The sequence below is a fragment of the Rhinopithecus roxellana genome, chromosome 13 (assembly GCF_007565055.1).
Source record: "Rhinopithecus roxellana isolate Shanxi Qingling chromosome 13, ASM756505v1, whole genome shotgun sequence".
Taxonomy (NCBI): domain Eukaryota; kingdom Metazoa; phylum Chordata; class Mammalia; order Primates; family Cercopithecidae; genus Rhinopithecus; species Rhinopithecus roxellana.
Genome location: NC_044561.1, coordinates 6,853,160 through 6,880,205, shown reverse-complemented (window position 1 = coordinate 6,880,205; position 27,046 = coordinate 6,853,160). Strand labels below are relative to the sequence as shown.

Genomic DNA, 27,046 nt, shown 5'->3' with positions numbered 1-27,046 from the left:
TACGAGGTCGGAGCTTCCCCGAGGAGGGCAGAGACGGGGCAGAGCCACCCCTTCTTGAGCTGAACGCTTTTCTAGTCTCACTAACTCTGCTCCCCCTGTGGAGCTGGCATCAACGTCTCCATCTTATAGATGAGGAAACCGAGGCTCAGGAGGTTAAACAGCTTCAAGTCACAGTTGCAGAAGGTCGTGTTGCCCTCTCCCATGAGACCTGCCAGTTTCTTGGGGCCTCCACGGTGCCAGGTGTGTGCCATGTGCTTCCGTTTGAACTGTCGGGGCAAACCTGTGTGAACATTAATTCTCCCTGTTTACAAAGGAGGGAAACTGAGGCTTGGGGAGTTTGAGTAACTTGTTCAGGGTCTCATAACCCCTAGGTGGCAGGACCGGGGTTTGCTCTCAGCTCTTTGGGCTATGTTCCTGAAGCTTCCAGTTAGACGCAAGTCAGAGGGAGTGTTTGTTGGGGATAGGGGTGACCACTGGACCGATTGCCGCAATCTTTTTCCCCTTGATGAAAATGAATATTTATACTGCGTGGGTGTGTGTGTTTAACCAGCCACGGAGATGTCAAAGGCCCTGGGAGCTGCCTCCGGAGCAGAGCAGGGACTGTCCTTCTCTCCAAAGCCTAGTGCCTTATGTCTTCTGTCTCCATACCCCTGGCGGGTCTCAGCAAGGGCTGGGACAGTTCCCAGGGTGGCCTGGTGGGGACTGCTGAGCTTACGGTGGGTCTGGAGTTAAGTAGCCAGACCATAAAAGAGTGAGGACCAGACAGGGATGGGGGATGTGACCATCCCAGATACTTTGCAGAAGGGGGGGCAGTGGGGACTTTGGACGAATCAGAAGCTTCTGGCTGAGGGGGGCCTTCAGTTCTTCTAACCCCAGACTCGGGGGCTTCAGGACTCCCTACATCCTCCAGTTATGGGCCCACGTGGTGTTCCCCTTAGCTTGGAAACTCCTGGAGCCCCAGTGCCTACCTGCAGAATCGAGACAGCTTGATGGGTGTGACCTGTCCATGTGCTGCTGCCTGGCCGTTCCCAGACGGACCCGACGCCCTGGCAGGCGAGGGCTCCATTCCTGACCACGCCGTCCCGGTATACCTCTAGATTGTCCCTCTCTGCCTGGGACGATGTTGTCCCTTCTTGGCCTGAAAAAATTCCTGCTCGTGGGAAGTCCCTTCTGTTGGATGTGGACATCTGTAAGGAGCTTCATTCACGTTTGTTGTGATGATGTCATCGCTCCTCCATGTGCTTGTCTGTCTTAGGTCGCGTGTGGTGATGGGTGGCTGGGTACCAGGCTGTTCTAACATCCTCACCACCACCCTCCGGGACAAGGGAAGCAGGTGGGCGAGGTGCAGGTGAGGGCCGGAGGCACCTGGGAGTCAGGAGGAAGTGGCCAATGGGACTCTGAGCCCTGTGCAAAGGCCCCCTGCCTGGTGGCAGCCACTAGGACCACCCTGTGGGTCAGCAGTCCCCAGGAGGGGAGGGGCTGCCATGCCCACGTCAGAGGGGAGGAAGCAGAGGTCAAGAAGGGCCCCTCTGGTCTTCTGGTTACACATGCCAAGTATTTTCTTGTTTGTTTTCACCAGGAAAACCCCCTCCAACTGCATGGGAAAAAAAAGTGCCCTCCGACTGCATGGAAATGCAGTGACTGCTGAGCGTGGCAGGATCTCAGTGAACAGGCAAGGGTGCTCCATGAGCCCGTGGCCTGTCTCCCGGGGACTGCCACAGCCTTCCCTGTGGTTGTGTGAATCATTTGTGTTCAGTTACTGTGCCCAGAAAACCCTTCTTCCGCGGTGCAGGGTACATACAGATTCATTCCTCACTTGCCTGGGGCAGTCGTCTCTCTCTCTTTCTCTCTCTCACACACACACACACACACACACACACACACACACACACCCCTGCACGACGGGCTCCAGATACTTATCTCCCAGAATGATGGAGATGAGCTAGGCACGGAGGTGCATGACCAGCCTCAGGTGACTCCCGCACCCCGCTTACCACTTACCCCTTCCGTGTAGGCGAGACCTTCCCATGGACTTCCGTGAGGTCGCGGGCAGCACGTTCTGATGCTCCCTTCTGGTCTGTTTCCCCAAACCGTGGGCAGAACCTCTCATCTGTGCACAAGGGGCCCAGCACAGGGTAGGTGTGCAGTGAACACTTGCAGAGTTTAGTCAGTGCCAAGGGCTTCAGGAAATAGAAGAGGCTGAGCACAGTGGCTCACGCCTGTTACCCCAACACTTTGGGAGGCCGAGGCGGACGGATCCCCTGAGGTCAGGAGTTCGAGACCAGCCTGACCAACATGGCGAAACCCCATCTCTACGAAAAATACAAAATTAGCCAGGCATGGTGGCGCATGCCCTGTAATCCCAGCTACTCGGGAGGCTGCGGCAGGACAATCGCTTGAACCCAGGAGGCGGAAATTGCAGTGAGCTGAGTTGCACCACTGCACTCCAGCCTGAGTGACAGAGCGAGACTCCGTCTCAAAAAAAAAAAAAAAAAAAAAAAGGAAATAGGAGAGATCTTGGCTGTTTTCCCAGCGAGGCGGGAGCATTTGCCAATCCAACCAGAAGCCCGTCCCCGAGGCCAGGACCCGCTCTCCTTGCTTGGCGAGTGCCTTGTTAGAATGTGGGGCCCCTTTGAGGGGCTTGCGGGCACCCCTAGGATTGCTAGAATGTTCTGCATCTCGGTCTGCAGGGTGGTTACTTGGGTGTAGATGTCTGTCAAATCCAGTGAGCTGTGGTCTCAGCTCTGTGCCAGTAGAATGTAAAAGTAGAAGTAAGGCCGGGCACGGTGGCTCAAGCCTGTAATCCCAGCACTTTGGGAGGCCGAGACGGGCGGATCACGAGGTCAGGAGATCGAGACCATCCTGGCTAACACGGTGAAACCCCGTCTCTACTAAAAAATAGAAAAAACTAGCCGGGCGAGGTAGCGGGCGCCTGTAGTCCCAGCTACTCGGGAGGCTGAGGCAGGAGAATGGCAGGAACCCGGGAGGCGGAGCTTGCAGTGAGCTGAGATCCAGCCACTGCACTCCAGCCCGGGCAACAGAGCGAGACTCCGTCTCAAAAAAAAAAAAAAAAAAAAGTAGAAGTAAAATGGGCCCTTACTCTGGAGGGCCAGGGGCTGGGGATAGGGTAACTGGGGTCCACCCACCCTTGCATACCCGCCCACACCGCGGCTAGCTCCAGGAGGCCTCTGCAGAGAGAGGAGCACCTGCTGGGCCGTCATCGGCATTCCGTGATGCAGGTGCAGACGTGCGCCCTCAGTTAGATCCCAGGCCGTCACCGGCGTTCCGTGGCGCGAGTGCAGAGGTGCACCCTCAGATTCCAGGCTGTCGTTGGCATTCTGTGGCCCACCCTCAGTTAGATCCAGGCCATCGTCGGCGTTCCGTGGCGCGAGTGCAGAGGTGCACCCTCAGATTCCAGGCTGTCGTTGGCATTCTGTGGTGCACCCTCAGTTAGATCCAGGCCATCGTCGGCGTTCCATGGCGCGAGTGCAGAGGTGCACCCTCAGTTAGATTCTAGGCTGTCGTCGGCATTCCGTGGTGCAGGTGCAGAGGTGCACCCTCAGTTAGATCCCGCTGTCACCAGCGTTCCATGGCGTGGGTGCAGAGGTGCACCCTCAGATTCCAGGCCGTTGTTGGTATTCCGTGGTGCACCCTCAGTTAGATCCAGGCCGTCGTCAGCATTCCGTGGTACTCCCTCAGTTAGATCCCAGGCCGTTGGAGGTGGGGATGATGAGGCTGAGGCCAGCGGGACTGCATGAGCCCATCTTATGTGGGAATTACATCTTCTCAATGACCGCCTATTTTGCGAGATCTGGAGGTCGGTGGGGACAGGCAGTTAGAGGCACTACTATCAGTTGGATTTTACTGCTTCCAGTTACCCTATCCCCAGCCCCTGGCCCTCCAGAGTAAGGGCCCATTTTACTTCTACTTTTTTTTTTTTTTTGAGACGGAGTCTCAAGATTCGTGCCTGGCGGTTGTGGCCCCTCCAGATCCAAGAGCCCAGGAAGGGGGTTCAGGGCCCCCTGGCTAGGAGGGAATAAGGACACTCTGATAGTGGGTGAGCAGTCTCTGGGGACACAGGGACGAGTAAGTACCAACCACTTGTGTTTTTCTCTTACCCCAGGCCCAAGGGAGGCAGCGCCTCTCCTCTCTGGGGTGGGGCATTTGCCCCCCAATCTGCCCTCTCCTGGCAGCCCTTGCAGCAAGCCCATGGCCCCTCTTAAAGATCAGATTTTGCTCCATCTTTAGGAAACAGATGACCACAGGGAAAGCTAACCTCCGGGTCTTCCCAGTGGAGGTTCAAGGCCTCCAGCCTCTGCCCCAGGTCCTCTGTGCAGTAACATGGCCTCACCCACCCTCTTCAAGGCCTCAAGTCTGCATCTTTCCCCGTGCCCTGCCTTCCTTCCTGGGGGATGTGGCTTAGAGATGACCGCTCCTGTCCAGCCCCTCCCTGGATTTTGGACATTCCCAGCAGGCTGCTGGCTGTGCCAGTCCTTCTCCGAGAACAGGGCCCACGGTGGGAGGGATCGCACAGGAGGCTCCTGGTAGGCTCCTGGGCCCCTGGAGTCCAGATCTCTTCCAGATGGCATGTTTTCCAGTTGAGTAGATGCATATGTGGCCGTTTTAGCTTGTCTCACGGACACCCTCCACGGCAGAACTAGTGTGATCTCCGAGGCTGTCACTTCCGTGCAGAAGTTTCCAGAATACACCTCTACACATGCACCTGTGGTCACTGGGGACCTCGCAACCATTTTTTTACAACCCCCATCCCCAAGATCACAACCGCCAATCCTTAGTACATGATACCATTCAGAGTGTGTGTTTTTTGCTAAATAGCATAAAATTACATCCTTTCAACTTAATCAAACTGCTCTGCAACGCCGAGGGCCGCTGAACGGGTGTTTTAAATGTCAGCATACGGTAGCCACTTGTATTGTCTGGCACTTTTTGATTAAAAGCAGCTCCCCGTAAAGGCCTCTGCGATTGGTTAAGTGGCCCTGGGCAACCTGCCTCTGCCAGCCTGGCTTTAGTCAGGGTCACCGAGACCAAACCGGGTGGGAGCCGCCTGTGCCTGGCAGCCGGGCTACAGTGGCCACATATCTTTGTTCCCGCAGTGCTCTCAGTAAACAGAATTGCCTTGGAGCAATACATCAGCAGCATTCTGGAGTCAGAACTTTAGAAAATGACTCTTCGTGTGGTCAGTGTGGCTCATGCCTGTAATTCTAGCAGTTTGGGAGGCCGAGGTTGGGTGGCTTGCTTGAGCCTGGGAATTCGAGGCTGCAGTGAGCTACGATTGCGTCACTGCACTCCAGCCGGGGCAACAGAGCAAGACCTGGTCTCTGAAAAGAAAGAAAGTGACTCCTTGTGGGGCTTGCTGAAGCTGGCTTTGGAAGAGGGTTCCTGTTTTAAAGCCCAGCATTGAGGTCTCCTGAGAGTCCCCTGGGCGTAGCTCACCTCTCCGGAGCTGCTGGGTATCGGGGCTGTCCCCAAGCACCCTGGGAGAGAGCAGGATTCAGGGTGGGGAAGGGCTGCAGGCCCCGGACAGCTGTTCCTGGCAGGAGACGATACCGAGGTCCAAACAGGCCTCTGCACCTCGGGGTTGGGGGAGGGGGATGCCGCCCTGTGCCCTGCCCTTTCAGGGAATTGGCCAGTAACCTGTCGGAAGAGGTGAGAGCCCTTCTGGTGCTTGCCCCAGACTCACACTCAGCTCCTGGGCATGGATTCAAGGCCCCCGATGACCGGGCCTCCACCTGCCCCTTCTCACCTCCTTCACTGCCCACCTTTGGGAGCTCTGAGCCCCTTGGCACACTTGCTGCTAGTGCCTCTGCCCCTCCCACCACCCTCCTATCCCGCCTCTCGACTCCTTTGTGCTTTCCTGACTGCCCACTGGTAACGTTCCCGTCCAAATTGCAAAGTCCCACTCAGACACCCCCTCCTCCAGGGAGCCTTCCTGCTTCCAACTCTAGACAGAGCTCCCTCTGTCTCCTTTATGCATATTTATTTATTGTAAAATATGCAGAGGGCCCTATAATAAGCCTCCACATGTTCTCCACCCAAATGGGTAAACAAGGAGGTTGGGCAGTTTGCTTCCGATCACTTTCTTAAAGGCTAGAACACTGTAGAGGCAATAGGCATTCTCCAGCTTCCTCCCTTCCCTCTCCCCTCCCCAGGGGCAGCCGCAGTCATGAGTTGGGTATAGACCCAACCCTGGTTGTGTGCGTTTATGGGACACCAGCCGGCCACACCCGCCGCGGTGCTGGCTCTGCCTGAGTCAGGCTGTGGGTTCGTGTTCTTCACCCCAAGGGGTGTCTTCCACACTCTTGGTGACCGGGGCAAGTCTGGTTTCTTCCCTCTAGCTGCTGGGAAGTTTTCCATTGTATGAGAACTTTCCGGTTCCTCCTCTCTCTCCTAGTGACAGTGGGTGGATTCTAGCTTTCCTAGTTGCAGCTGCTGCAGGGGCTGTCCTGTGGTCAATAGAGTTGCCCCGGCTGGAACTGCAGGCCTGGGCTCACTGCCTCACGTCATCTGGCGACCTGTCGCCTCCCCTCCCTCCAGCCCTGTGGACCCTTGCATCTCCGTGGGTCCCTCAGGCCTACCACCTCATGCTGCATTGCTGTAGGTGTGCGTTGGCCCACAGAGGTGCCCAGGACTGAGAGGCAGCAGCACCACTGGAACGACTCAAGTGCCACCGGCCGGCTGCTGTTAGAGCACTTGTGTTCCGGGCATCTCCTGGCACAGGGAACTCTCCTCTGGCCCTTGTAACAGGGACAGCAGTGCTTGCTTTCTTTCTTTGGAGATGTGGGGAGCAATGCGTCTGGCATGACCAGGGCCAGTCCAGGAGTGAAATTCAAACGCAGGCGGGTTGGCCAGGTGGTCTTTGTCGCAGATATGCCGGGCATAGTGGTAAACGCACGTGGGCTGGAGGAGGCACGGAGCAGCCAGCTGAGACAGGAGGAAGTGGCAATTTCTCTGGAGTTTTACATGCACTCGCCGTGGCCCTTGCTGTTCTCTCCTGGATGAGCTTGGGGTTCATGAAGGCAGGATGTCTGAGTGAGAGTGGGGGACATCAAATGGGGACATAAAGGCCAAGCCTGACCACACACTCATGCAGCAGCAGCGGCCCGTGAAACCGGCTCGTTCGTTCCTGACAGTGATAAAGGCCGCAGTTGGATTTCATCTGTGAATAATGAACTGGTTTCACATGACAGTGAAAGTGGTGCTTATGTTCTATTAATATTTATTAGCGGTTATTGATGTTGGAACTGACTTGTTTTCTTTGCCCCACATCACAGCAGTTCTATAAAGATGCAAGGAAAATTGCAACTCAAGAAGCAATTAAATCGCCGTGCTCTGTGGCTGCGCGTGGCGGCTGGGCCATGTGGAGAGGAGAGCAAGGCCGCTTTCCATGGGGGCTTCCTGGGGGCTTCTGGGAGGCCTGGGGCTGCCTCCCCACTCACCTCCCCAGCCTGGTGAAGCTCAAGTGTCCGGAGGCCTGTGGGTCCTCAGCCCCAGCAGTGGAGCCTCAGTGGTGAAGGGCTGGGGGCCTCTCAGCCCCAGAGCCTCGATGGTGGGTGAAGACTGGAGAGCCTGGTCTTACCCTTGTCCAGTGAGGGTCTCCATGGGAAACACAGCCCACTGCGAGGAAGGAGCCACAGAAACCCCGTGCCTTCTGTAGACAATTGTCCTGGTTTCTTTAAAAAGTTCCTTTAAGTCGTGTGTGTTGGCTCACGTCTGTAATCCCAGCATTTCGGGAGGCCGAGGTGGGCAGATCATTTGAGGTCAGGAGTTCGAGACCAGCCTGGCTAACATGGCGAAACCCCGTCTCTACTAAAAACACAAAAATTAGCCAGGCGTGATGGTGGGCACCTGTAATCCCAGCTACTCGGGAGGCTGAGGCAGGAGAATCACTTGAACCCGGGAGGCGGAAGCTGCAGTGAGCCGAGATTGTGCCATGACACTCCAGTCTGGGCGACAGAGTGAGACTCCGTCTCAAAAAAAAGTTCCTTTCATGGGAAGAAGGGGTGCTGTGGGGCTGTTCTAAATGGAAAGAAGCAGAAGAGGCCCACAAATGACAGGGCTTGTCCTGGACCAGGTCCTGCTTTAAATAACAGGACAGTCAGGGAGTTAGACTGTGGCCTGGCAGTTTGAGGACGGCGGGCATGAGGCTGGTTCTGCTGTGTGGGGTGGGTCCTGGTGGTACGTGCTGAAATGGGAGCAGGAAGAGCTCAGGGGCCCTGCACAGCTGATGTCAGTGCCAGTGCTGGAACCCCTCTGCTCTGCCACAGCTCCACAGCCAAGTGCCCAGAGTGCTCAGAAACGTTTATTAAAAACAGATTTTTCCAGAGCCACGTGTGGCTTTTGACCTGGAAGGTTGTGGGGTCTGTACCAACACCTGTCTCCTCCCCCGCGTTTGAGCTTCTTGGAGATTTCCCCAGCTGCCTGCACCCCCACACACACACTTAGCCACGGCAGGTAGAATTTGAAGTTATCTTTGACTTTTTATGGCCCCTTTTCCCCGCTATTAAAATGCTTGGAGCTGTAAACGCAGTCACAAGCTCGTTGATCTTGAATAAAGTGCAGCTGTAAAGTACCAGGTGCTGGCGAATTCGCCTCTGAGATGACTGTTTCCGCTGGTGTCGATAAATTCCAGCTTGGAGCAGAAAGGTCAGCCCTTGCCAGATAAAATGGCTTTCAGCTCGCTAATTAAACGTTTGTAGGGAAGTGGAAGAACACACTCAGGTAGGCTTGGAGCGAAGAAAACACGTCGAGATGGGAGAGCCTGAAGCCAGCTTAGCGTTGGCGGAGAATGGACGGTTGTTGGAAGGGGACGGCAGTGTTCAGGAAAGAACCCACCGTCCCCAGGGGGTTGAGGAGGGGCCTGCGAGGCAGCCTGTTTGCAGCCAACTTCCCCAGATCATGGGACTTTGGGCTTTGCCTCAGAATCATGTCTCCCTTGATGACAGGGGCTGTGGGTCTGCGGTTGCAGAGCCTACTCCTTTTGCCGACCTAGCTCAGGGTGCTGGGTGCTTGAGGGTACCCCATCCTTGGTGCTCCCTGAAGAGCTGCAGGGCACCTCGAGTCCCAGGCAGGGGCACACACACCGCGCTGAGGTTGGTTTGGAGTTTTGGGGGAAGCGCGTGGCCAGGCACTGTTTGTTCTGCCGGCCTCCCGCGGGTGTGGATGTTTCCCCAGGGTAGGTTGTGTCTGTTTCTTGGTAACTGACTAGGGAAGATCAAGTGGAAATAGTCTCCCTGTCATCTTCTCCTCACCTCTCTCTCGGGACCCTGCCTCTCCACCGCCTCCATCCCTCCCTCCCCTGTGGGTCTCCCCTCCTTTCCCTGCCCCCGGCTGTGAACCCCTAAAGTAGGGGGACAGGAGTTGCCAGGGTCCCAAGTCAGGAGGGAGGGTTGAGCCTTGACAGAGATAAAGGCTCAGAAACATAGACACAGAGCCAAAGACGCTCCAGAGAACAACTCATGTGGAAACACAGAGCCGTGCACACCCAAGTGGGTATTGGAAAAGACAGTAGCTACTTACCAGCAACATCCGGACAGATACACAGTCACCCCGGCCCACACGACAACACCCGAACACAGACACGGCCACCTCTGGCCCACACAGCAACAGCTGGACACAGACATGGTCACCCCCGGCCCACACGGCAGCACCCAGACATGGCCACACGGCCACCCCCGGCCCACACAGCAGCACCCAGACACAGACACAGTCACCCCTGGCCCACACGACAGCACCCGGACATGCCACCCCCTGCCCACACGGCCACCCACAGTCCACGTGGCAACACCCGGACACAGACACACAGCCACCCCCGGCCCACACAGCAACACCCTAACACAGACATATGGTAACACCTGGACATGGACACATGGTCACCCCCGGTCCACACAGCAACACCCAGATACAGATACGGCCACCGCCGGCCCACATAATACCCAGACACAGAAACGGCCACCCCCAGCCCACATGGCAACACCCGGATACAGACACGGCCACCCCTGGCTCACGCAGCAACACCCAGACACAGACTCATGGCCACCCCCAGGAAACACAGCAACACACAGCTACCCGTGGCCCACGTGGCAGTACTCGGACATGGACACATGGCCGTCCCAGCCCATACGGCAATCCCTGGTCCGCAAGGCAACATGTACAACACACATGGCTGTCCTTGGCCCACCCAGAACCGTCTGCAGAAGCAACTTGACACAGCAACCCTGGAGGACTCAGGCACACGTGGGCTTGGAAAACATGACAGTACGCACCCACCTTGCCTGGAGGGCCACCCCATAGCTCCTCACGGGCTGGACCACGCCTGGAGGCTTTATCTGGGGCATCTGAGTGAGGACGGAAGCCCTAGCAAAGCAGGTTCTCTGGCATCTGTGGGATCTGCTGGCCAGCCCCACCCATGTGGAAATTTCTCCTCCCCCGGGCCCCATGGCCTGCCCCTCATGTACCCACTTACGGTGAACCTGCCTCAGGAATCTGCTGCAGGGACATGCCGTGTGGGCCTTCCCACCACAGAATCTGCGTCCCTGGGAACCCACATGCTGCGTAGGCCTTCATGCCACAGCACGCGCTTCCCTGGGAATCCATTGCAGGGACATGCCTCATGGGCCTTCCCGCCACAGAACCCACTTCCTCGGGAATCCATCGCAGGCCGGTCCATGTAGGCCTTCCCAGCACAAAACCCACTTCCCTATAGGAATCCACCACAGGGACGTGCTGCGTGGGCCTTCCCAGCACAGGACCTGCTTACTCTGGGCCTGCAGCCCCAGGTGGGTGGGGTCACCTGGAAGCTGGCTTATCAAATGGCTGCTCCTGCTAGCCTCCCACCCCCAGGGTCTGTGCTGGCCTGGGGCCCCGACTGTGGACCAGCTGGGTAAATGGCACTGGCTGGCAGGCCAGGGTTGGGGAGATCAGAGCCTTCCACACACCTTGCTTTGTGGAAGTTGGGGGGACACTGGTGGTGGAGTTGAATGTAATGGGGAGGACAGTCCCCATAACCCCCATCTTTGAGACATGCATTTGGGAAGGTGGGCATCAGGTGGCACCTGAGGTGGTCTCGGTGCTGCCCACCAGGGTGTGCCGGCCGAGAGCAGCAGGCGGTGTTACAGATTGGGAGCTGCCTCATCAAGTGGCTGAGGCTGTTTGTCATGTGCTCCACATTGCATAGAAAGCTCTGTTTCAACAAATGTCCAGAGTGAATATCCAGGGGAATGTGGGTCATTTGGTTCCATGCAGAGAGGCAGGCAGCTGGCTCAGAGGACATGAGCCTCTCAGAGTTTTGACCCCATGGGGCAGGTGGCAAAGAGGAGGCAGGAACCGTCCGAGCATAATCAGAGAAACAGCTCTGTGCATGGGGCCTGAGACCCTCTGCCATGTCATTTGAGGATGGATGATATTCATTCTAGGGGTGGAGAGATGTTGATAAGGAGAGAAATGGGGAGATAATTTTTAATAGCTTTGTGGAGGTATAATTGATATACAATAAGCTGCACGTATTTAGAGTGTACAATATAAGTTTGACAAATGTAAACCCGTTGCCACAATCAAAATCGTGAACACATCTTTCTCCCTGAAAATGTCCTGGTGTCGTTTTGTAATCCCTTCCTTGCATCCCTACACCATCTCCACAAAACCTGGGATCTATTTTCTGTCACTTTGTTTGCAATTTTCAGAATTTCGTATAACTAGCATCATACAGTATGGATGTTTTTTGGAGTCTGGTTTTTTTTTGGCGGTGTTATTTTGTGATTCATCCATATTGTGTGTGTCAGTAGTTTGTTCCTTTTTATTGCTGAGTAATACTCTTGTCGTGTGAAGATACCGCAGCTTGCTCATCCATGTACTTGTTGGTGAGCGTTTGGATTGCTTCCCGTTTAGGCTGTGACACCAAGAGCTGCTGTGAACATTCATGTACAAGTCTCTGAACACGTGCCTTCCCTTCTCTTGATGAATGCTTAGGAATAGAATGGCTGTCTCATATCAAAAATGTCGTCGTCTGCCCAGGCTGCCGTAACAAAAATACCACGGACTGGTTGGCTTAAGCAACAGAAATCAATTTCTTATGGTTCTGGAGGCTGGGAAGTCCAAGATCAAGGTGCCAGCAGATTCAGTTCCTGATGAGGGCTCTATTCCTGGTTTGCTGATGGCCACCTTCTTGCTGTTTGCCCATGGCAGAGAGAGAAAGAGGATGAGAGAGAGAGGACACAAGCTCCCTCATGTCTCTTCTTATAAGAGCACTGAGGGCTCCACCTTCATGACCAGATCACCTCCCAGAGGCCCCATCTCCGAATACCATCACATTGAGGGTTAGGATTTCAACATTTGGATCTGGGAGAGGACACATACATATGTTCTGTTCATTGCTATACATATGTTTAACTTTTTAACTGCCAAACTGTCTTTCAAAGTGTATCATTTTATGTTCCCAACAGCCGTGATTGAGAGTTTAGTTGCTCTACAGCCTCACTAACATTTGATTTGGTCAGTCTTTTTAATTTTAGTCATCTGAATAGGCTTGTAGCAGTATCTTATTGTGGTTTTAATTTGCATTTCCCTAATAACTAACTATGTTTAGTATTTTTATTTGCTTATTTGCCATCAGTAGTTGTTCTTCTCCTCCTTCCTCCCCTGTTCCCTCACCTTCTTCCTCCCCTCCTTCCTCCCTTCCCTCCTTCCTTCCCCTCCCTCCCTCCCTGCTTTCCTCCTTTCCTCATCCTCTTCCTCTTCCTCCTCCTCTTTCTTTTTCTTTCTTCTTCTTCTTCTTCTTCTTGGATCTCACTTTGTCACTCAGGCTGGAGTGCAGGGGTGCGATCATGGCTCACTGCAGCCTCAACCTCCTGGCCTCAGATGACCCTCCTGCCTCAGCCTCCCAAGTAGCTGGGACTACAGGCACTTGCCAGCATGCTCAGCTAATTTTTAATTTGTTTTTTTTTTTAGAGACTGTGTTGCACAAGCTGGTCTTGAACTCCTGGCCTCAAGTGATCGGCCTGCCTCAGCCTCCCAAAGTGCTGGGATTACAAGTATGAGATACCACCTGGCCCAGTATATCTTCTTTTTTTTTTTTTTTTTTTTTTTTTTTTTTTTTTTTTTTTTTTTTTGAGACGGAGTCTTGCTCTGCCTCCCAGGCTGGAGTGCAGTGGCCGGCTCTCAGCTCACTGCAAGCTCCGCCTCCCGGGTTCACGCCATTCTCCTGTCTCAGCCTCCCGAGTAGCTGGGACTACAGGCGCCCGCCTCGTCGCCCGGCTAGTTTTTTGTATTTTTTTAGTAGAGACGGGGTTTCACCGTATTAGCCAGGATGGTCTCGATCTCCTGACCTCGTGATCCGCACGTCTCGGCCTCCCAAAGTGCTGGGATTACAGGCTTGAGCCACCGCGCCCGGCCAGTATATCTTCTTTAGTGGAGTATCTGTTCAAATATTTTGTTCATTTTTAATTGAGTTTTTTGTTTTCAGATTATTGAGTTTTGAGAGTTCTTTCGTATATTATGGACAAAGGCTTTCATCCGATAGGTGATTGGTATGTGTTTGTTTTCCAGGGTGTGGCCACTTTTTGCATTTTCCTAACATTATCTTTCCAACCCTGGGAGTTTCTTATTTTGTTGAAGTTAATTTATTATTTTGCCCTTACATCAATTATTATTTTGCCCTTGTATCTAAGATTCTTTGCCTGACCTGACATCCCAAAGATTTATCTTACATTTCGTGTAGCAGTTTTATAGTTTTGGTCCCTACATTTAGATCTCTGATCCATTTGTTCTTTTTTTGTTGTTGTTTAAATACGGTATGTGGTACGGACTGAAGTTCTTTTCTGTTTGATTTTAGTATGTGAGTATCTGCTTGTTCTAATACCATTTTGAAAAGATTATCTTTTTTGTACTAAGTAAGTTACTTTTTTGGGCTTTGCTGAAAATCAGTGGACCTTATATGTATAAGTCTACTTTGGACCTCTCTTCTGTTCCATTGATCTATTTATGCATCTTCACGCCAGTACCACACTGTCTTGATTACTGTAGCTTTATAACAGGTCTTGGAGTCAGATGATGTTAAATCTTTCCCTTTGGTTGTTATTTTTGTTTCTTTCATGGGTGTTTTGGCTATTCTAGGTCCTTTATACTTTCATATGGTTTCTAAAATCATCTTGTCAATTTCTTTTTTTTTTTTTTTTTTGAAAAAACTGGCTGAGATTTTGATTTGAGGTTGTGTTGAATCTGTAGATCAATCTGGGAAGAACTGAAATCTTAACACCTTTGAGGCTTCTGAGTCATGGTTATGGTATATCTCTTTCTTAAGTCTTTAAAAATTTCTCTCAGTGATGTATGGAAGTTTCTAGCGTACAGGTCTTATATAGCTATTGTCAGATTCTTCCCTATTTCTTATTTTTATTTCTTGATGCTATTGCAAATGGCATTTAAACCTTTTTGAATTTCTAAATGTTGGTGGCAAGTATGTAGAAACACAACTGATTTTTGTGTGTGTTTTTTTTTTTTTTTTTTTGAGACAGAGTTTTGCTCTTGTTGCCCAGGCTGGAGTGCAATGGTGTGATCTCAGCTCACCGCAACCTCTGCCTCCCAGATTCAAGCGATTCTCCTGCCTCAGCCTCCTGAGTAGCTGGGATTACAGGCATGTGCCATCACGCCCGGCTAATTTTGTATTTTTAGTAGAGATGGGGTTTCTCCATGTCAATCAGCCTGGTCTTGAACTCCCGACCTCAGGTGATCTGCCCACCTCCGTCTCCCATAGTGCTGGGATTACAGGCGTGAGCCGCTGAGCCTGGCCCACAACTGATTTTTATATATTGTTCCATCCTGCAATCTTGCTAAACTCATTTATTAGTCCTAACGGCTTTTAGAAAAATCTGTTGAGGCCGGCATACGCTTTTTCTTCATCCATGTGTTATTTTAGCAAATTACACGGACTGACTTTCAAATGGCAAAGCAGCCTTGCAGTCCTGGGATAAACCCAGCCTGTTCATGATGTCTTATCCTTTTTGTTATTGTTAGAATTGATTTGTTAACATTCTGTTAAGAATTTCTGCATCTGAGTTCAAGAGAGAACCTCACTGGTCCCTGGCCACTGATGGTTTGGCTGGATCTGAGCAAGGGGGTCCCTCTTTCCCTGTCGGGCAGGCTCATGGGGTACAAATGTGGCCATGTGGAACTGCTCCAGCAGGACCAGGCACAGTGGCTCACACCTATAATCCCAGTACTTTGGGAGGCCGAGGTGGGTGGATCACCTGAGGTCAGGAGTTTGAGACCAGCCTGGCCAACATAGTGAAACCACATCTCTACTAAAAATACAAAAGTTACCTAGGCGTGGTGGTGGGTGCCTGTAATTCCAACTACTCGGGAGGCTGAGGCAGGAGAATCACTTGAACCCAGGAGGAGGAGGTTGCAGTGAGCCAAGATCACGCCAGTACCTTCTAACCTGGGCAACAGAGCGAGACTCCATCTCAAAACAAACAGACAAACAAACAAAAAAAAACTGTTCCATCAGGGGCTGTGGGTAGTGGTAGTTTCCACAAAAGGAGACTTAGACAAGTGGGTACCCCAAAACACATCTCCTATACGTGTGTGGGCCTGGAATGGAAGGGTACCATCTCCCTTCTTACCCTGAATGCCCACCCTGCTCCTGGTGCTGCCATCCCATCGTGTTTTGGCGAGACCCCCATATTGGGCTGGAATTTGGGGGGCATGTTGGTGCACACCCAGGCCGTTCCCCCTCCTGAGGGACCCAGTGCAGATACGCACCAAGGGCCTGAAAAATATTCCTGCCTTTTGGTCCATGCATCCCTGTATTCAGACTCTCCTACAGAAATGCTCCATGATGTGGAAATGGATTTATCCACAAAGATGTTCGCTGCAGCATTGTTTATTCACTGGAAAAAGATGGGGCTAGAACTCAAATTTCCAAGAGTAGAGGATTGGCTGAGGAAATGCCATTATGTCTGCTGAATGGAAGATCCCATAGCCATTAAAGGAGTGATTTATGAAGATTGTAGCGACATCACACCTTGTCCTTAAGTTAAAGTAGAAAAATAGGTTACAACATTCTATATACAGCTGTATGCAAAATTCACTGAGAAGAGGAAGCCGACGTGTAACAAAGGGTAATTGATTTCTGGGCAGTGCTACTCTTTTCCTCTCTCTAGTTTCCAAACTTTCTGGAAGGAATGTCGATTACTATTGTGATATTTTAAAAATCATAATTAAGAAAGGGAAGAGTAGCATTTGCTGTCTCCAAGGCAGCTGCCCCCTGCTTGGCCAGGCTGAGGGCGACGGATTCGGTCTCAGCTGCTTGTCCCGTCTCAACACTGACCTTCTCTATCTTTCAGGCTTTGGGAACGATCACTGCAGTGCCTGTCACGGGTCCTCAGGTCAGCTCCTTGCAGAGGTTGGCCGGGCAAGGAGCGGCAGTGCTACCTCAGGTAAGCAGCCCTTGGGCGGGCCCTGGGGTATCCATCTGTCTGTCCCCGCAGTCTCTGTTCCTAACCCTTCAGCACTGAGGTTTCTGGTGGGCACTGGGCCAGGCAGAACCCATGCCCTCTCAGCTGCAACTTCCCCTCTCACCTCTTCTATCTGTTCTTCAATGGAGACCTTTGGACCAGATACATTTTTTCAGCAAGGAATTGGGAAATCAGTTTAGTGGGTCATGACCAGAATTTTTTTAAATGGAATAAATGAGGCCAGACTAAAATAGATGCATCCTATGCATTGTTTCTTGAACAACTTGATTACAGACTGGGTGACTACGTCATGTATGTTTTTGACTATGGGTTATGGTCAGGAAGTTTGAGACACTCTGGATGAGGGGATTCATTTCAGGGGCAGCTCAGACTCTGGGCCAGGTGCCCTGGTTTCTAGTCCAGGGATCCCCCGATTGGACTCCACACTTGGCCCCGGTCACCTGACCTCTCGGCCTTCCTGGGCCGAGGCTTCTCACCTGCAGAGGGACTGGTGCCGGCGCCGGCTTCCTCCATTGGTGGCTGTGAGGGCTGAGTCAATGGTGGCTGTAAGTATTGAGTCAGGAGAAAACATTTGTAACCATGCCTGATACAGAGCAAACGCCAGGTAATTATTAACCACTTCCCTTACTACCACAAGCTCAGCTTTGTTGAGCACCTGCTGTATACAGCATACTGGGCCAGGGGCTGCCAGTGTTGAAGACCAAGATGACCCCTGCCTGTCATGGGACTTGGGGCTGGACAGACTCCCCCAGCTCGAGGATGGCAAGAGGTGGCTACCCTGAGCTCCTCTTCTATGTGGCAGCTTTCCCCAAGTGCCCACTTGAGCTGAATCAGAGTCTAAAGCAGGGGTGGCCAATCTTCTAATCTTTTGGTTTCCCTGGGCCACATTGGAAGAAGAAGAATTGTCTTAGTCCGCACATAAAATATACTAACACTAACAGTAGCTGATGAAATAAAGGGGAAAAAATGTAAAAAAAGCTCTCATAATGTTTTAAGAAGGTTTGAATTTGTTGGGCCGCATTCCAAGCCATCCTGGGCCGCGTGTGGCCTGTGGTTTGGACAGGCTTGGTCTAGATGGAGGACAGACAAGGAAAAAGATACTGTGAGTCCAGGGTGATCAGGGTGATCGGGCCTTGCCAGAAAGAGGCACAGGGGTGACGGGAGACCTGAGAAGGCTTGCCGTACACCTGGGCGTCAAGGAAGGCCTCCTGGAGGAGGCAGTGCTTGAGCTAGGCCTCAGGGTGAGAGGATATTGCAGGCCGAGGTGGAGTTAGGCCCCAGAGGGAGCCCCCCAGGAGGAGGGTGCAGGGTGAGAAACAGAGGCAGAGGTGGTACGGAGACACCAGAGTCCAAGCACTGAGGGAGGGAGGATGGGGCAGTCCTGGAGGTGGAGAGGCCACTGGGGCCCCTGGGGACCTTAGAGTCGGGCTTCCCCTGTCAGTGACCTGTGGGCAGCAGGGAGCTATGCGAGGCCTCAGAGCAAGGCAGGCTCCAGGGAGAGGCTGCAAATCAAGGCCAGTGCTGTTTCCCTCTGCCCCACACCCACCCTTCCTCCTCTCTCCTTTCTGCCTCCTGGACCTCTGTCTCCATGTTTTTTCCTTGCTGTCTCTGCCCCACAAATGTCTGCACCTGCTGTTGGCCTACTGGCCTCCAGGACAGTCAGCTAAGGCCAGAAGGTGTCCAGTGCATGCCGGGTCCGGCTGTCGGCTGCTGCTGTTCCAGGTGGCGCACAGGGAACAGAGTAGGCAGCCTGTGATGGGCCCAGCCTCGCGGGGTGACCGCAGACCTGAGAAAGGAGAGAGGGTGGGGACAGGGTGGACCCAGGGGCTTCCTGGCCTGGGGCTGCACGCAGGCCCGGAGACACAGGCAGAAAGGCTATAACCTCCGGGTCCCTCGAAGGTGTTCTCTCTGGGGTGGCTCAGGCCAGACCCTGAGCTCCCAGCTGAGCTTAGTTTCTGTGTCTGACATCTGTGATTGACGCCAGCTCTCCCATGTCCAGAGTCTGCTTATGTAGGGTGGGCGGCCAGGGTCAACCGGAACAGGTGTGCAAAACCCAGATGACCAGGGAGGAGCCAACAGAACACGGAACGGCCACTGCCACAGCTGAGGTCCTCACTGACCACCATGGGGGCATCCATCCGCCCCCACACCAGTCCTCTTCAGAGGCGGAGAACAGCATTTTTCCAACGGGTGACTGTCTCCAGCTGAGGGCTGGCAGGAATGAGGAGGATTCTTTAAAGCCTTTGGTATTAGAGTTTGTGTTGGGCTGTAAGCCTGGCATGGTGGGACAAAGGCCCTGACCTCTGGTGCCAAGGACAGAGTGGCAGGCTTACCTGAACCCAGGCTAGCCACATCGCCTCCCCGTGGTGTGGCCAGGGCCCTGATGTGGGAGGCTGGGCTCTTTTTGCTTAGCACCCAGCATGGCAGGGAACACAGAGGTCACTAGACTCAAGGGCCAGCTCTGTGCCAGGCACTGGCAAGGAGCTGACAGACATGATGCTGTCCAACCGAAGAGCATGCTGTGCCTTGGTGACCTGCCCAAGGCCACAGGGCCCTGTAGGAGCCACCCTGGACCACTCTCTCCACATGCACCACTGGACACAGGGTAGGAGGAGATGGGCGGGGCAGCACAGCACTCTGTGCCCTTCACCGATGCCAGGCAGGCCCTAATGATAACGACTGTAGCATCATTATTACCCGTGAGTCTCCACTGCACACCTCAGTTTGCTCATCTGTAGAATAGGCCAGGACGGCCACCCTGCAGTGCAAACGCAGCGGGGCTCAGGTGAGAAGGCAGGTCGTGCCCCTTCTCCTCGTCCCCTTGTCTCTCGGAGCTTGATACTGGCCTGGACCTCCCAGGGTGGGCGTGTCCTCATGTGGGGCATGTGGCGCTCCTGGTTCCATGCATGGGGCCACTGGTGGTGGCTCTGATGGGAATTTCCACCATCAGAAACATTGCTGGGTGTGGGGGCGCTGGCGACAGCCCCCAGTCAGGTACACCCAGCACTTCCTGCGCATTTTCTTTCTTCCAACCCCTAGTAAGTCAGTCTCATTACCTCATGCAGATGAGGGACCTGGTTCAGTTCAGGGGTGTCCCTAGGACCCCAGAGGAGCCAGGATTGGGCACAAACAGTCTGTCCGGAGCCCTGGCCTGAACCACCCGGTGGCTGCCCGGCTGCCCTCTGCTCACCTTCACTGTCATTTGAGCCCCGCAGCAGCCACGCAGGCTCTGCTCTGGCTTTCATGGGAGCACAGCAGCAGCCCCCACCCAGATTGAGAAGCAGAACTGGGCAAGGCCCAGGAGCCCTCGCAGCCTCTCCCAGACCCTGCCGAGGGGCAACGCTTTCCAGACTTCCAAAGCCAAAGGGGGCTTTGCCGCTTGGGACTCGATCTGCAGGGCGTCACACTGCACAGACTGTCCCCTCGCATCCAGGCGCTGCCTTCCCATCCTCCCCACTGCTCCTCACCATCTTCTCTGAGTGCAGCTGGGAGGGCCTTGGGTCCAGAGCAGCCACTCCTGAGCCCCATGGCCAGTCGGTGCAAGCTCAGGAGGTAGGAGGCGTTGGGGTCGAGGTCTCACCCTCTGTGAGGCCGAGACGTGCTCTGTGCTCTTTCTGATGCTGCCCCCTGCCTTGAATATAGGAAGTCTTGGAGCCAGGGCGGCCCCTCCCCTGTGCTCCTGTATGTCTGCCTGTCTGACCACACACCCGTCCCTTCTTCCAGGTTAGGCCAAAGACTCTGATTCCAGACAGCCTCCCCGTTGCCCCAGGCCGGGACCGGCCACCCAAGCAGCCCCCAACATTCCAGAAGGCCACTGTGGTCAGCGTCAAGAACCCTAGCCCAGCCCTCCCCACCGCCAACAACACTGTCAGCCATGTGCCAGCGCCCGGCAGCCAGCCCCAGGCCCTTGCCGAGCCCGCCGCCCTTGCCTCTCCACTGAGCAGTGCCGGGGTGGCCTACGCCATCATCTCCACCTCTCCCAGCAATGCCGCCGCCATGGCCCCCAGCACCGCCGTGTCTGTGGTCAGCGACAGCATCAAAGTCCAGCCCCTCCTCATCAGTGCTGACAACAAGGTAAGTGCCCACCAGCAGGCTCCGGAAAGGGTGTGCGGCCGCATACAGGAGGGAAATCTTACGGGAAGGACCAAATGAACAAGCCGAGGCAGAGTGAATGACCAGAAGGCAGAATGATCAAGTGGCCAAATGAATGAATGGGGCAGAAACAGAGGAGCGAATGAATGAATGGAGTGTGATTAAGGGAGTGAATCAGTGCCTGAACAAATGAATGAATATGTGATCCAGAGACAATGTGGCTGAATGAATTAATACCAGTGGAAAAGGAGTGATTGGTCAATGAATGAATTCATTCACATGATTAACCAATTAATGACGTGTGGCTGAATGAGTGACTGGAAGAGATATTGATTCTCCGTCTCTGCTGGTGCAGTTGGACGGTCAAGAGCTGTTTTTACCCCACTGCCCAAGTGTACAATCTCCCATAATTTTTGCCAAGTTTTAAAACTAAAACTAAGGTCCTCCCACTGCTCCCCTCCGAGCTTCTGGTGGTTGTGCTGTTTGAGGCCTTCGGGGCTGCCTCATCCCTGCTGTCCCTGTCTGTGGCCTCTCTGTTCCCCATTTGGGGTCTTCCAGGCCGCCCCTCTCTTGCTTCTGGCTGCGGTGCCTTCTGCTTCCCCGGCCTGGATGACGGCCAACCCTCATGTGACCTGGTGCTGTTGCACTCAGTGCATTCCCGGGAGTCCCTTGCTTCCAGGCTCTCCTGCCCACTGAGGGCCCCTCAGAGAATTTGCAGTCTGAAGAGTTGTCATGGGCCATGGCAGGATGGCAGGTGTGTCCCAGGAGGGCACCTGATCCAGACAAGGTGCTTAGCAGATGTCGGAAGGAGCATGTCTGTTTCACTGCAACTGCACCAGCATTTGATGTTGGCCATTTAAACACTTCTTTGTCCATTTACTAGACACACACAGATGCCTCGTTGTTGAAAGTTGAATTCCCTTGGTTACTGTTAAGCTTGAATGTTTTTCTTAGACTTAAGAATTCTATCTTCTGGTCGGGCGCGGTGGCTCAAGCCTGTAATCCCAGCACTTTGGGAGGCCGAGACGGGCGGATCACGAGGTCAGGAGATCGAGACCATCCTGGCTAACGCAGTGAAACCCCGTCTCTACTAAAAAAAAAACAAAAAAACGAGCCGGGCGAGGTGGCGGGCGCCTGTAGTCCCAGCTACTCAGGAGGCTGAGGCAGGAGAATGGCGTAAACCCGGGAGGCGGAGCTTGCAGTGAGCTGAGATCCGGCCACTGCACTCCAGCCTGGGCGACAGAGCGAGACTCCGCCTCAAAAAAAAAAAAAAGAATTCTATCTTCTCATGGGTGACTTGAGAATGTTCTTTGTCTTTTTTCCTATTGGAGATCTTAATATTTTTCTTCCCATGAATATAAAAAGGAACATTTTTTTTCCATACAGAGATTTGGGGATTTTAAAAATGTGATACAAAGAGGAAGACAGAGCTTCCCTTAAGCCAGCAGAAAAATGGGACATATTTTCTCTTTGTGCTCAGAAGCCTCAAATTCGTCAGACAGTCACCACCTGTGCTTAGGGGAAAACAAACCAAAAAAACCCCCAAGTTCAAGTAATTCCTCTTTTAAACCAGACTGTGACTGATGGATCCTGGAGAATTCCTCTTCTTGGAGCCATGAAAACTAACAATTCTTTCCCAATTTCCTGTCCAAAAAAATAAAATGGTGGTGCTAGAGATGCAGCGGATCCTGGCCCAGGGAGAGGCTGGGCCGGATGGGTGGATTTCAAGCTGATTTTCAGCATCACACCCTTTCATCAAACCTGAGCATCCCCTGAGCCCCGAGGAAGGCTGGCTAAGGGGGGCCGGCGCAGGGTGGTATCTGAAGACCCCCTTCCCCTTCCCCATCCACCACATGAGGGGCCTCATGGCAGTGAAAAAACTAGAACGTTATTCCCACCTGTGTCCCCAAGCCAGGCTTGTGTGTCTCAGGCGCTGTGGTGTGGGGAGGGAGAAACGGAGCCAGGCCGACCTGAGGGGTTCCCAGGCCCTCTGCCTCCTGACTAGATGGCCTCAGGCCAGGAGCAAGTCTGAGCTCTCGTGGCCTCAGTTCATCGCACCTGAGATGGCATGAGAAGTCCTCGCTGCCTGAGGGTGCATGGCCTCCCTGGGGGGAGGTGTGGCTAGTTTTCACTGATGACCAACCTGACTTTCAGAAGCAGTGACTCCCCTGAGGCTACACAGCTGGGACGTGGTGGGGCAGGACTGGAACCCAGGCCTTCCCAGTTCCTAAACCAGTCTGGCTTCTCATGCAGACCCTCCCCATGGTGAAAAAGGTGTGTCAGGAGGGGCAGGTGCTGGACACACAGGGGTGCAAACCACTCAGTTCCCGGGAATCCTCCCTCCTAGGATGGCCCAGCCCAGGCTCTGTGCTCTCCAACCCCTGCCCTGTGCCCTATCAGCTACCTCCCCAGCCCCCTTCACTCTTCCATTCCTCCCCGTGCCCCTCACCCTCACTCTCCAGCCTCCTCCACCCCTCCTCTCTTCCCCTCACCCCTCCCTCCCCATCACTGTCCCCTCTGCCTCTCCTCTCTCTCCCTCACCCCTCCCTCCCCTCTCTCTCCCTCACCCCTCCCTCCCCATCACTGTCCCCTTCACCCCTCCATGGCTTCTTCCAGGTCATCATCATTCAGCCTCAAGTGCAGACGCAGCCCGAGAGCACGGCAGAGTCGCGGCCGCCCACAGAGGAGCCATCTCAGGGAGCTCAGGCCACCAAAAAGAAGAAGGAAGACCGGCCTCGGACCCAGGAGAACCCCGAGGTAGGGCAGCCCTCTCCAGAGGGCCCAGGCCCTGCTCAGCCTGCAGGTGCCGTCTGAGGCCGCTGTGTGTAGCAGGGATGGCCTCACTGTGGGGTGGTGCCGACAAGCCACGGGCACAGCTGCCCTGTGCAGTGGGCAACCAGGATGGGGCCTTGCCCAGCAAGCCCAGGTGTCAACTGTTCTATCTCAGGGAGGCACTGACTGAACGGCAGTGTGGGGCGGTAGTTAGCACAAATTTTAGAACCATTCTGCGTGGGTCCTGCACTGCCGATTTCCAGCGGTGTGACCGTGAGCAGCTCGTGTCTGTTTGCTCATCTGTACGGTGGGAATGGCAGGGCCTCCTTCCTCACAGGGCTGCTGAGAGGATTCTGCGAGTTCATGTTTGCTGAGCCCCTGGACAGCACCTGGTGGGGACTTTTGGTCATTACACCCCATCCCAGGGGCCCCGGCTGTGGGCCCCTCCGTCCTGAGTCCAGGAGGGAAAGGGGCTCCTCTGGGCAGCACATAGCCCCGAAGCGGTGCCTGCCTCTTCTCTGCCATGGCCAGTCCTTGGCGTGTGCAGGACCCTAGGCACTGTAGAAGTAGCTGTGCCCCAGGCTGGCATGAGAGGTGCAGATGTCTCTGGAAGGTGCCTGGAGAACTTGCCAGAAATTGCCTATATCTCCACCTCCCACACACACCCTCTGAAGGAGGCCAGATAAATAAGCTCATATTGAACCATCCAAATACATAGTGGACATGCAATCCCTGCACTGATGGTGGCACAGGGACAGCAGCTGACTCAGGGCCATCCTTTGCTGAACTGGTGGTGGCAGCAGGTGTACTGCAGCTTGGTCCTCGGCATCCTAGGCCAGCACCAGCCCCGCATCCTCTACTCTGGGTCTTTTCCATTCAACCCTTCCCACCCAGGTTCCTTTTCTTTTCTTCCTTTCTGTCTTTTTTTTTTTTTTTTTTTTTTTTTTTGAGATAGAGTCTCACTCTTTGACTCATGCTGGAGTGCATTGGCAGCATCATAACTCACTGCAGCCTCAGCCTCCCAGGCTCAAGTGATCCTTCCACCTCAGCCTCCCAAGTAACTGGGACCACAGGTGTGCACCACCACTCCTGGCTAATTTTTTTTTTTTTGAGATGGAGTCTCGCTCTGTCGCCCAGGCTGGAGTGCAGTGGCTGGATCTCAGCTCACTGCAAGCTCTGCCTCCTGGGTTTATGCCATTCTCCTGCCTCAGCCTCCCAAGTAGCTGGGACTACAGGTGCCCGCCACCTCGCCCGGCTAGTTTTTTGTATTTTTTTTTAGTGGGGATGGGGTTCACCGTGTTAGCCAGGATGGTCTCGATCTCCTGACCTCGTGATCCGCCTGTCTTGGCCTCCCAAAATGCTGGGATTACAGGCTTGAGCCACCGTGCCCAGCCCTGGCTTATTTTTTAATGTTTTGTAGAGACAGGGTGTATTAGTCTGTTTTCATGCTGCTGATAAAGACATACCCAAGACTGAGCAATTTACAAAGGAAAGAGGTTTAATGGAGAACTAACAGTTCCACGTAGCTGGGGAACCCTCACAATCATGGCGGAAGACAAGGAGGAGCAAGTCACATCTTACATGGATGGCAGCAGGCAAAAAGAGAGCTTGTGTAGGGAAGCTCCCGTTTTTTAAACACATCAGATCTTGTGAGACCTATTCACTATTACAAGAACAGCCTGGGAAGGACCCGCCCCATGATTCAGTTACTTCCCACCAGGTCCCTCCTACAACATGTGAGAATTCCAGATGAGACTTGGGTGGGGACACAGCCAAACCCCCATATCCTTTTGCCCCTGGCTCCTCCCACATCTCATGTCTTCGTATTTCAAAACCAATCGTGCCTTCCCAACAGTCCCTCAAAGTCTTATCTCATTTCAACATTAACCTCAAAAGTCCACAATCCAAAGTCTCATCCAAGACAAGACAAGTTGCTTCCGCCTATGAGCCTGTAAAATCAAAAGCAAGTTAGTTATTTCCTAGATACAATGAGGGTACAGACACTGGGTAAATACAGCCATTCCAAGTAGGAGAAATTGGTGAAAACAAAGGGGCTACAGGCCCCATGAGAGTCTGAAATCCAGTGGGCCAGTTAAACCTTAAAGCTCCAAAATTATGTCCTTTGACTCCATGTCTCACATCCAGGTCATGCTGATTCAAGAGGTGGGCTCCCACAGCCTTGAGCAGCTCTGCTGCTGTGGCTTTGCAGGGTACAGCCTCCCTCCTGGCTGCTTTCACCACGTGGCTTTGAGTGTCTGCAGCTTTTCCAGGTGCATGGTACAAGCTGTCGGTGGATCTACCATTCTGTTGTCCAGAGGACAGTGGCACTCTTCTCATAGCTCCACTAGCCAGTGCCCCAGTAGAGACTCTGTGTAGGGGCTCCAACTCCACATTTCCCTTCTGCACTGCCCAACCAGAGATTCTCCATGAGGGCTCTGCCCCGGCAGCAAACTTCTACCTGGACGTCCAAGCATTTCCATACATCCTGTGAAATCTAGGCCGAGGTTCTTAAACCTCAATTCTTGACTTCTGTGCACCTGCAGGCTCAACACCATGTGAAAGCTGCCAAGGCTTGGGCTTCCACCCTCTGAAGCAACAGGCTGAGGGGTACCTTGGCCCCTTTTAGTCATGGCTGGAGCGGCTGGGACGAAGGGCACCAAGTCCCTAGACTGCACACAGCAGAGGGACCCTGGGCCCAACCTAAGAAACCATTTTTTCCTCCTAAACTTCTAGGTCTGTGATGGGAGGGGCTGTTGCAAAGGTCTCTGACATGCGCTGGAGACATTTTCCCCACCGTCTTGGTGATTAATATTTGGCTCCTCGTTACTTATGCAAATTTCTGCAGCCAGTTTGAATTTCTCCTCAGAAAATGGGATTTTCTTTCTATCGCATTGTCAGGCTGCACATTTTCTGAACTTTTGTGCTCTGTTTCCCCTTTTAAAACTGAATGCCTTTAACAGCACCCAAGTCACCTCTTGAATGCTTTGCTGCTTAGAAGTTTTTTTCTGCCAGATACCCTAAATCATCTCTCTCAAGTTCAAAGTTCCATAGGTCTCTAGGGCAGAGGCAAAATGCCACCAGTCTCTTTGCTAAAACGTAACAAGAGTCACCTTTGCTCCAGTTCCCAACAAGTTCCTCGTCTCCATCTGAGACCACCCCAACCTGGACCTTATTGTTCATCTCACTATCAGCATTTTTCTCAAAGCCATTTAACAAATCTCTAGGAAGTTCTGAAGTTTTCCACATTTTTCTGTCTTCTTCTGAGCCCTCCAAACTGTTTCAACCTCTGCCTATTACCCAGTTCCAAAGTCACGTCCACATTTTGGGGTGTCTTTTCAGCGACATCCCACTCTACTGGTACCAATTTATTATATTAGTCCGTTTTCATGCTGCTGGTAAAGACATACCTGAGACTGGACAGTTCACAAAGGAAAGAGGTTTAATGGAGAACTCACAGTTCCACGTGGCTGGGGAAGCCTCACAATCGTGGCAGAAGGAAAGAAGGAGCAAGTCACATCTTACATGGATGGTGACGAGCAAAGAGAGAGCTTGTGCAGGGAAACTCCCATTTGTAGACCCATCAGATCTTGTGATACTTATTCATGATCATGAGAACAGCACGGGAAAGACCTGCCCCATGATTTAATTACCTCTCACCAGGTCCCTCCCACAATACATGGGAATTCAAGATGAGA

At 53.4% G+C, this 27,046-nt stretch overlaps 1 protein-coding gene across 2 annotated transcripts in view; it reads left to right on the top strand.

Moving 5' to 3' along the window:
- The window catches only part of PHF21B (PHD finger protein 21B), a 133,808-nt gene that overhangs the window by 76,151 nt on the left and 30,611 nt on the right, over positions 1-27,046 (top strand). For both annotated transcript variants that reach the window (XM_030913873.1, XM_030913874.1), the window contains exons 3-5: positions 16,356-16,448; positions 20,211-20,561; positions 23,196-23,336. In XM_030913873.1, the coding sequence (XP_030769733.1) occupies positions 16,356-16,448; positions 20,211-20,561; positions 23,196-23,336 (585 nt within the window). The remainder of the gene's footprint in view (positions 1-16,355; positions 16,449-20,210; positions 20,562-23,195; positions 23,337-27,046) is intronic.